The 10,539-nt window shown below is 38.0% G+C and overlaps 2 protein-coding genes across 2 annotated transcripts; one reads left to right on the plus strand and one right to left on the minus strand.

The window, feature by feature from the left end:
• The first annotated feature begins 1,642 nt into the window (after positions 1–1,642).
• On the plus strand, positions 1,643–4,365 carry LOC113281116 (trichohyalin-like). The gene has a single exon (XM_026529765.1). The coding sequence runs from the start codon at positions 1,816–1,818 to the stop codon at positions 4,141–4,143; it is 2,328 nt and encodes a 775-aa protein (XP_026385550.1). The 5' UTR covers positions 1,643–1,815; the 3' UTR covers positions 4,144–4,365.
• Positions 4,366–5,421: 1,056 nt separating this feature from the next.
• Positions 5,422–8,066, minus strand: LOC113281117 (translocon-associated protein subunit beta-like). Its single transcript, XM_026529766.1, has 6 exons — positions 7,835–8,066; positions 6,562–6,660; positions 6,357–6,465; positions 6,195–6,266; positions 6,058–6,063; positions 5,422–5,945 (listed from the first exon to the last, which is right to left on the minus strand). The coding sequence occupies exons 1-6, from the start codon at positions 8,011–8,013 to the stop codon at positions 5,826–5,828; spliced, it is 585 nt and encodes a 194-aa protein (XP_026385551.1). The 5' UTR covers positions 8,014–8,066; the 3' UTR covers positions 5,422–5,825.
• Positions 8,067–10,539: the final 2,473 nt, after the last annotated feature.

Consider the following 10,539-nt stretch of genomic DNA (forward strand, 5'->3'; position numbering starts at 1 on the left):
TGAAGAGAGAACCATACCTGTTTCGAAGTAGATAAACCCACAATAGCAGAAGAAACAAATGAAGAGAAGGTAGCATTCAAGCAGCTCATTACAAACCGATCCCATTTCCTCCATTTCAGGTATGAAGGGTTTAAAACCTCAGTTTCACCAACAAGAATAGACGGCGGCGGCGCTGGTATACTTCCACCAATAAAACCATACAGATCTGTACTGATAAGGATAGACTCCATCTGATTCTTCCAAACCAGGTAGTTGTTTTCACTCAGCTTCTCAGATACAAGACTCGTAATAGAGTTGAACGGTACAGATTGAAACGTGAAATCAAACTCAGGTGGGAATGGTGGGTTAGGTGGAGTACCAGGACCACCTTCAGATGTTTCAGAACTCATTTAAATAAATGCAGGAAGAGATAGAGATGACGATAAAAGGTAAAGGTTTTGATGGTGACGACTCAATAGATAGTGGACAGAGATCCCAGGACATACTTAATGATTTCCTTCTGATACCATGATAGATCTGATGTTTTAATGATGTAGGTAAGAGGTACCGATGTTGATTGATGATTTAAGACAGAGATATCGATGAGCAATAATTGTAGACAGAGTTATTGATAATGATAAGCTGTATTCGTTAGATAAGAGATACCTAGGAAATATGACATCATAATACTTATAGGGTGTCATTACAAGCGGCAGAGAGTGACAAACCCTAAAGGAATAAACCTAGGATATTCCAGATAGATGCAGACAAACATAACGGTAAAAAGTAAAGATAACAAGCAAGTGAGTAATACTTGCACAAGGCACAATAACTAACTCTAGTAATTCCTAACACTAGCTAGGTTCCATAACTTTAACAATATCAATTCTAGTATGTTTAGTTTCTTTACTTTCTTCTTACCCCTTTCTGATCTCAAGGCTGTGACTGATAATGCACTATTGATACTTGAATTCAAATCAATAACTCCTTAATCACCTTCGTATTCAATCTCTTAAACAAATTGAGGCCGTGGTTGCGCTTAATCTTGCTGCCTATATTTATTCTTCCAGGCTGCGACCGGCGCTGGAAACGTCTCCGGAGAATAACTTTTCAGTTTTTCCCAAATTTTCCGCTTTCTATCTTTTCTGGCCCTGTCAATAACATTTTCCGGCCCTGTGAATATCTGCGGTCGAGGGTTTTGGCTGCTCTTTTTTTCAAGTTTCTACATTTGTTTACGAAACCAAGTATAGAAGTGCAAACACTGAAACGATAATATTCGTGGCACTCCGTTACGGGAAACCATGCGAAATGGACGGCCAACTCAATAAAGAAAAGAGTTGTGGACGATCACACCCTTTACCGTTCCAGATTAAGAGCATTGGTAACTTTGAGATTCTGTCAAGATCCCGAAACTGTCATGATTGATTGATGAACATCTCCTAAATCATGTCCACAAATCTTATGATACACCAAGAACCACTGTATCTTTTTAGGGACCATATAAAAACTGCATGTTCACGTGCGGTGTCTGTCTTGTTTTTTTGATTACAGTGTGCTTTGTCAGTAAATAAGTGAAAAGTACAGAGTAATAATCAACAAAACAAAAGGATAATATCGTCAATTAACAGTCCCAAATGTTTGGCTTATTCAACATAGTTTCGCCACCTGTACATCTAAACAATTTGACCGGCCTAGCTGTGCACTGTTTTGTTGACTTATGTGAGTGAAAGAAAAAAGATCACTCTTGAATCTGCATCTAAATCAGCCTCACTCACTCTCAACAGCAGCAGCTAACAGCTCAGAAAATGAGGTAATGAAGATTGAGCTCAGAAGAAGATGGAGTCTGAGAATAGATCAACATCATACAGAAGAAGAAGAAGTGGGAGTGAGCTATTCATATGCTTCACATCAAGAAACTCATCATCTGTAAAGGTATGTTCAAAATCAGCTCAAAGTCCAGGAAGAAACAGTGGAAAGTTTAGTAATTCATCATCATCTTCATTGTCCTGTTCATTGAGTAGAAGATTAAGAAGTAATGGTAGTATCAAAGGGTCACCCATGTTTCCAACTGGAAGTCAAAAGAAAAAGGGTTCATCTTCAGAAACAACAACAGCAGCAGCAGAACCATCATCACCAAAAGTTACATGTATTGGTCAAGTCAGAGTTAAAACAAAGAAACAAGGTCAGAAGTTTAGGAAGAAGAAGTCTAAGAGAAGAGATGTGAGTTTTAGAAAAACAGATGATGGGAGTTTCCATTCACAGCCATTACAACAGCAGCAGCAGCAACAAGAGTGTTTACCACATAGGAGTCAGAGGTGGGTTCATCTTCCATTGTCTATTTGTGATGCTTTGAGAGCTTTTGGAGCTGAGTTTAGTTGTTTGTTGCCTTGTAAGCCTTCTTGTTTGACAAGGAGAATGAAGAAGAGAAGGCAACCTAGTGGTACAGAGAGGAATACTAGTTCTTGTAGGCAAATTTTTGAGAAATGGGTTATGACTAGTTTACATGAAAGTGAACATCAAAATAGAGATAATCATAACAATAATAATAATAATAATGAGACAGAGTTAGTGGTGAGTAGAAGAGAAGATGGAATTAGAAGGGAGAGAAGAGAGGAAATGGTTGGTGAGATTGAGATCCACATCTCAGAAGAGAAAAGGGTTAGTATCTGTAATGAGGAGGAGGAAGAAGAAGAAGAAGAAGAGGAGGGAAGAGTTAGTATTTGCGTTCCACCTAGAAATGCTTTGTTATTGATGAGATGTAGATCTGAGCCTTTAAGAATGTCTGCTCTTGCAAACCATTTCTGGGAGTCTCCTGTAAAAGATAAGAAAGAAGAGGAGGATCTTCAGCCAAACAAACAAGTACTAGTTGCAGAAGAAGATGATGTTAGTGATAGTGATAGTGATAGTGATGAAGAGGAAGTTGAAGATGGAGAAGAGGATAAGGATAGTGATGATGATGAAGTTGAAGATGAAACTGAAGTGAAATTACAGCTCATAAATCCTAAAGAAGATAAGTTGTTGAAAAATGAAGAAAGTACAGAAATTTCCTTGGAAGAACATCATGAAGAGGAAAATCAAGATAATGCAGAAGAAATAGTGGTGAAAAAGATAGAAGAAGATGTAAATGAAAGTGGGTATTCTGCTGTTGAGCCTCTTAAAGGGGAAGAAGAAGAAGAAAAAGAAGAAGAGCACGAGATTCTTAAAGTAGAGGAAAATGAAGAGGAACCCAGATTGCAAATGCCAGAAGAAAAAGAATTGGTAGTTGAATTGAAGGAAGAAAGAATTGAAAGTAGGAGGCCAAGCACATCTTCAAGAAGAGCTAGTTTTTCATCATGTACAAGGTCTATTCATGAAGCGGAAGAAGTAGAAGAAGTTAAAGAAAGAGAGCAAATCCCAGAAGCAGAACCAGTAAAAGTGGTTGATTTCGAAGAAAAGGTCAACAATGCAACTGAAGATAAAGCTACAAAGCCCAGAACTTCTGTAGAAAAAAGAGGTACAATGAAAATTAACAACCGAAAGAATAGCGAAGAAGAAGAATTACCTGATTGTTTGTTGTTAATGATGTGTGAACCAAAATTATCAATGGAGGTTTCAAAAGAAACATGGGTGTGCAGTACAGATTTCATCAGATATAGACCTGAAAGAAGAGTGGTTCAAAACAATGGTGGTGGAGGAGGAGATCACGATCATTCTAAGAAAAGAAACAGTACTGATTCTAAGGGTAGACACAGTCTTGATTCAAAAACTAGACTCAGTACTGATTCTAAAAGTAGGCTAAGTACTGATTCTAACCCCGGTAATGGTCGTCCACCACTCCACAGCAAACATCAGAAACCACCAACACCTCCTAGAAGATCTATCTCCAAACCTACACCACCACCTTCAGTTGCTAAATCTACGAAGCCAGCGCCACCACCTGCTAAACTTAAGCCACCAGTTGAAGTTTCTGCAACACCATCCGCAATGGCGACGGTGATCGAACAGAAATTAGTAAATGCTGTAGCATATGAACCCTTAGTGCTGACTAGATGTAATTCAGAGCCAATGAGGTCTTCAGCTAAGCTAGCTCCAGAAGCTTGTTTCTGGAAGAATATGAAGCTTGAACCTCATACTCAAGGTCCTCCAAATCTTGGTGTTGGCGCAGCTACTGGTATTGGCTTCTAAATAATTCTGGCTAATTCAAAGCCCAGCTTTCTTAGAGATAATTTGTATTTCATTATTCATTAGTTTGAAACTCTGCTATCTTCTATTGTTATTGATAAGTCCGCGTCTCAGTCCGGGCAGTTAAAGTGGTTTTTAGGGTTCTTTCTCATAGCATTAGTGATTAGTGTACATTCCCGCTTGTTTAATGAATTTAAATTATTTCAGTCAGAAAGCTTTCAGAAATGTGTTGGCTCAATTTGTTTCTTGCATTTTTAGTCTCTGATGCCATTTCTTCCGGTGAACTAGCACATGTCTGAATTTTGATTTAATATATCTATTCATCTGTACAGTTCATGATAAATGGAATTTAGGGACTTCATTTGATACCTAGTACAGTTCATATTTTGATATCTGAAATACTGATGTATAAGATGATATTCTTGATCCCACTTACCTTTTGTTTTCACTCTTATGAATTTGGTATGCAAGACGAGCACATCCAATTCATTCATTGTGTGGAGTATTTCATTTAGAATTGAAGTCTAATATAAATGGAGATCCTGTTTGGACATAATGCCTTTCCCTGAGAATCCTATTGTTATGGCCTACTGTACTGAGTTAGGACCGACAGGTATGAACTTTTTATGTGTTGCATATTGCTACATGATTAGGAACTATCCAACTTCCTTGAGCAAAATGTCTTTTATCATTGCAATTAAACGACATAATCTCACTAGTCTCGTTCAGACTCTCTTCATATTTGAGGCAGTAATGTCTTATTTCTAATACTAACACTGTTTAAGTGCTAACTTCCTTTGTAGGATTGTTAAAACTTCGTGCAAGTCATTTGCAATGCCTGCCTCCAAATGTATCCCCTGCCTATAGCTTGTCAAGAACTACCAGTGCCAGTGGGCATCATCTCTTAACCTTGCTATGTAGGACGAGTGGATGAGACATCTATAACTGCAAAAATCAGGCCTTCAATAACTATGTGGAGACGCAAATGAAGCCCTAATGGATAGTGTCCATATTGTTCCTAACTTGATATATGAGATTATCAGATACATATAGATAGACATTTCATCCAAATAATTGTTGTAGGTGGAGTATACTGGTGCTACAATGATGTGATGTTTTGCTTTTCTAGAGCAAGAAATAATAATGAGCGTTGGCTACACTACATTTAAGATGCTTCCTTATCTGTTTGCCTTAAATGTTGGAAAACTTTTAGATGCTTGGGAAGAGAAGTAACCTAACTTATTGACTAGTTGGTAGCTTAAGTTTAGAACTGCATTAAGATGATCAGATGTGTGTTGTGTCATCCTATTTAAACAAATTCCATTTCCGTTTGAAATAATTTAGACTAAATTAAGAACTCTAAAGCAAATATGAGGCGAACGAATACAGAATAGTTCTGATATATAGACATCAAGGAAATTTCTGAAACGGTTCAGTGTAGATGTCACCAGAAATATGTTCCTGGGAATTCCGTTCAATTCCTGAATTTACCAAGGATGAACTTTTACCAGTTAGTTGACAGAGGTGTGTAGCTGGGAGGGTATGTGGAACTGAACTTACGATCTCCCAACTCTTCATCTCGAAACGTTCTTTCATCAACTCAATATTCAACAGTATGCCTTCAATTGTAGAAATCCCCATCTCCAATTGCAGACTTTCATGAAGAATCCTCGTTTTACGATGGTTCAACGTCTTTTCTTGCCTGACTTAGCACTGCCAGATTTTGATGGAGTGGCAACAAGGTATACAAACGTTACCACCACGGAGATCACGGTAACGAGTGACCCATATTTTGTCAACAACCTCTGCATTTACAATGAGTACAGAATGTCATTATATTTCGTCGTACAGTATAGAAATGGAAGACCAAACAGAATACTATTCAACAAATTAAGGTAAGGATTGTACGATGAATACCTTTGCCTGAGAAAATGGTAGTTGCAATTGATGGAGATTTCATGGAGAAACAAACAGGTAAAGTTCTTTAGTACGCAGGATACTCGACAAGTCAAAGAATTCAAAATGAAAACCCAAGCTTCAAAAAGGAAACATACCAAGTCAATTTTCTTTTCTGCTGGTCTGTCAGCAAGGACATCCAAAGTTAGCATCGGATTCGAGTAAGCCACCTATTTTAAACAAGTTATCGAGCTTAGTATCATCAGAAATCTTCTAACTGCAAACCAATATAAGTAGAGAGCGTAGAATGTATGCCAGACCTGTAGAGCTGCCTTCGTGGGCACACGGAATTTAATAATTGCAGATTCACCATTGAATATCCCTTTGACTTGGGAAACCAAATCAAAAGAGTGAGAAACAGCAGAGCCACTGCCAATTACGTGGACTTGATTTAGCTAAACAAAAGAGAAATGGAGAAATAAAGAAATACAAGGAAGGTGATTTTGAACATATAAGAATACTCACGCATCGAGACTTTCCCATGATTTGGAAAAGTTGCCTTTAGCAATATCAAAGATATGATGAGGCCAGCTATCATCAGTAAGACTTACATCATATGCAGTCCTGAAACATTAACAAAATAGATAAAATTATTCAAAAGTTGATAACTTAAAATATCCACACCTAAGCTGCCTCATTCTTAACCATCTATATCAAATTATCAAGAGGATTAAGGTCGTTAGGACACAAGCCAACGTGTAAAGGACTAAAAGGGAAAATGATGATCTCAACAGAATCCCTTGTAGTTTGAACAATGGACAAGATTGTCAACATTCCTCTTCCTGAATCACCTACTTGAGATACCCTTAGAGATTCAGCTACAGTGCATACTATATAATTAAAACACATTCTACTATTGGTGGACTGCGACATCTCTAGTAATATTCCGGAGGGGCCCAAGTTGGAGAGTGCAACTAGAACTCAACATAAGAGAGTGACAACTAACTAACCCGATTTCCTCCATTAACTTTGCGACACATACCTTTGCCAATACTAACCCGATTTCCTCCATTGACCTTGCGACACATACCTTTGCCAAGACTACCTTTTTTTTTTACTATACCTAGCCCAATCCTCCACCCTATGTTGAAGCATTTGAAAGTTGGACAACCTCATCCAAATAGATTTGATTTTGATTTTGCACAAAGCTTCTAATCCTAATTCCCCACAAACACCCATGTGGGAGAGATTAAGTCGGTCATGAAAAGTGACCATCAAACTACCTTGGACTAACACATCCAAAGCATCTTTTTTTACAAAATGACTAAGACTAACACATCTTCTTTTGAAGATTCTTCTGAGGAATCTAAACAAAAGTTGTCAAGATAATCAAGAATTCTTATAAAGCATAAATGAAAACCTGGAACGAAAGATACACACACATTGAAGGTTCCTTTTAGGATTTTGATTATGGAATCTTACTACCCATTGCCAGATTCGAATATCTAAATAACATCTCTAGCTCAATCTGATCCAAGGGGTCACAACAAGGACACGACTTTATCATTCTAACACTGCGTGATCATTGAATTGAATCTAAGTGAGGTTGAATCTTCTTCAAGCTCATCCTAATCGAATCGAAACCTAATCTAATCTAGTAATCATAATTAAGTAGGATTAAGTCATGATTTTGGCATTTTATACAATCCCTAATTGCAATCTACTGTATATTATAGTAGAATTAAGAGGAGGGACAAATAAATAAATCCAGAAATCAAAGTCGTAGCAAGGAACTTACTCAGATCCACGATTGTAAATGTCGATAGTAACAGAGACTCGTTCCATACCAGATCTAAGCTTGTTAAGACTCACTTTCTTGTGAGCAACAATGAATACGCCATCTCCTAAACAACTCCCTAATGACGATGCAGACAGCAAGAAGAAGAGACAGAGAGTACTGATTTTTAGGTTCGCCATTGATTTTTGATTTCCGAAAGAAACTAGTTGTTACTAGTACCACTCGTCAACGATCTCAGTTTATGGCCAAAATTGAAAAAATCATCTATAAGTGGAACCCACGCTGGTTCAAAGACTGGAAAGGTGGGACCCACTCAACAACCCTGATGTGAGGTTTTCTGGTTCGTCTAGCTTCATTTAGTGCAGTTGGTATGGACTCAACAAACATGAAATTTGTTCATTTTGATCTCACTATGGATTCAACAAACATGAAAACGGATGGACAAACCAACAAATTTGTTGGTTCGTTGAGTGAGATGGAAGAACAGGCGCGCGCTTAACGGAACGCTGGGCGGTTGAGGCACACTCGTTGGCGTGTGAGTCAGAAACGCTGGCGTGTATCTCGAACTCGCCCCTTCATTCCACCCACGCCAGCGTCTCTGGTGAACTCCCCGCATTTTTCTCATAACCGTCAACAGTTACTTTCATCCAACGGCTGTTATTCCTTTTTGTTTCTCTATAAATTCAGTTCATCTCCAAATTTAAAACTCACACCTTCTTCATGTCTACCTCAAAATTTCACAATTTCATACCATCGCAATACTCATTTTTCTTTTATTTCAAACAAAACTATTCATATCAACTCCATCTACCAGAAAAATCTCATCTTTATAAATTTCATTCCTAACAAATATGGCATCCTCGTCGCACCGATCATAACAACAAATACAACAACAAACACAACAAGATACACAACCAAGAAACACAAGAATTCGTGGTGTTAAGTATACGATGGATGAAGATGAGTCAATTTGTAGGAATTATATATTATATACATTAGAAATCAATGGTATCTATCAAGAAAAAAATCTTTTTATGAAAAGATTTTGCGAAAATTTTATGAAGAAACCGGTAACATCAATAGACATGATGTCGAAGGGTTGACTCATCGTTTTCACACAATTTCAGTATCCGTTAGTGAATATGTAGCTTTGATCATTCAAATGTGGCACAATAAAAAAAGTGGTGAAGGCGATCCGGAAGTGGAACGAAGATGTCGGGAAGAGTGGCAAAGATCACACAAAACGAGTTTCCAACATGAAACTTGTTTCACCATTTTGAGGGTGCTTAACAAGTTTAATCGATACTTTCTGAAAGGTAATCAAGTGCCTGCAAGATCACCACATGGTCCAATCTCGCAGGATTTTCAGAATGGTGGGCCTGCTTCCTCACCTGAAGGAACTGCATCTCCATATACCGGGTCTCCAAGTAGTCAGGAACAACACTACTCTAATCTAGACATTAACACCAACGTCAAGAGAAGAATATGAGGGGGTGAGAAAGCTGCAAAAGCAGCGAGAGACGCAGCCCAACGAGTATTAGAAGGAGATTCAAACAAGTTCAACTATGCTGAGCATAAGGAAGTTGAATTGAAGATAGAGCCAGGGATCGTGGCATTGATATAAACCAACAACGAAAATTCGCGAGAACAATGCTACAGGGATTGTAAGCTAAACAAGCTACTCTTCTTGAACACAACGAATGCACGACAACTTGCTGTATGGAATAAGGAAATTGATACGGCCGACAACACCAAGTCCCTCAACAAACTGGCCAGTATGAGAATGTGGAAGAAGACGAAGATGAATACAGTCTTGATAACTAATTTTAATTATTGTTTAGTAGTTAAGTTTAATTTAATTTTAATCGTTTAGTTAAAATTACTTTTAATATAATTGCGTTAATTTCATTTTTAATGCAGTCGTTTTGTTAAAAACAAACAACTTTAAATTAAATAACACATTAGTTAAAATAAACAACAACAAATTGAAAATAACATTTATCTGCCTCTGCCTCGCCCCCACGCATCGTCTCTTGCTCCTTTTAAAACCCAAAGGTGCTTAGTTAGATCTTGTCTTAGTTGTCCATAGATTCCCCGGTTTTGGAGTCTGTTAGTGGCAAGTTTATATTCTCTTCTCGGACGCCCATGCTCCACCACAAGATTCGGCCTCAAATCATCATCTGGAAAACTAGTCCAGGTTGGGTCACGTCTGGTTCTTCAATGACCATATTATGCAGAATGATACAAGTCAGCATAATTTTATTCATTTCTTGGAGATCAAAAAAGTTTGTCGGTCTAGCTATGATGGCAAACTTCCTTTTCAGTATGCCAAAAGTGCGTTCAACATCCTTTTTGCATTTCATTTGTTGGGTGTTAAGGTACTTCATATCCTTCGAAGTCGTCGGTCCAAAACCTACCTGACTATCACTTGAACCATAGTTGACCATTATGGATAGATTCCGTACGCTAGATAATAACCCTGAGTGTAGTGATGACCGTTGATGGTGAAATTACAGTGCAGCGCGATCCCATTCTTAAGATCTTCAAACAAAACGTTGAGATCGTTATTTGAACCCGGGAGTCCAAAAAAATCTTGCCAAAACCAACAATCATAAGTAGCTGAAGCTTCCAAAATTACAGTTGGTTTTGGATAATAACCCTTATATTGGCCTGCCATTCAACCGGACACGCATACCACGTCCGGT

Source organism: Papaver somniferum, chromosome 5 (assembly GCF_003573695.1).
Source record: "Papaver somniferum cultivar HN1 chromosome 5, ASM357369v1, whole genome shotgun sequence".
Taxonomy (NCBI): Eukaryota; Viridiplantae; Streptophyta; class Magnoliopsida; order Ranunculales; family Papaveraceae; genus Papaver; species Papaver somniferum.

Bases quoted from the DNA above. Each gene is read 5' to 3' on its own strand.
- LOC113281116 (XM_026529765.1), top strand. From the start codon at position 1,816: ATGGAGTCTGAGAATAGATCAACATCATACAGAAGAAGAAGAAGTGGG.
- LOC113281117 (XM_026529766.1), bottom strand. From the start codon at position 8,013: ATGGCGAACCTAAAAATCAGTACTCTCTGTCTCTTCTTCTTGCTGTCT. The intron at 6,661-7,834 runs GTAAGTTCCTTG...TTAATGTTTCAG, and splicing joins ATTTACAATCGTGGATCTGA to GACTGCATATGATGTAAGTC. The intron at 6,267-6,356 runs GTCTGGCATACA...TGTTTAAAATAG, and splicing joins CCACGAAGGCAGCTCTACAG to GTGGCTTACTCGAATCCGAT.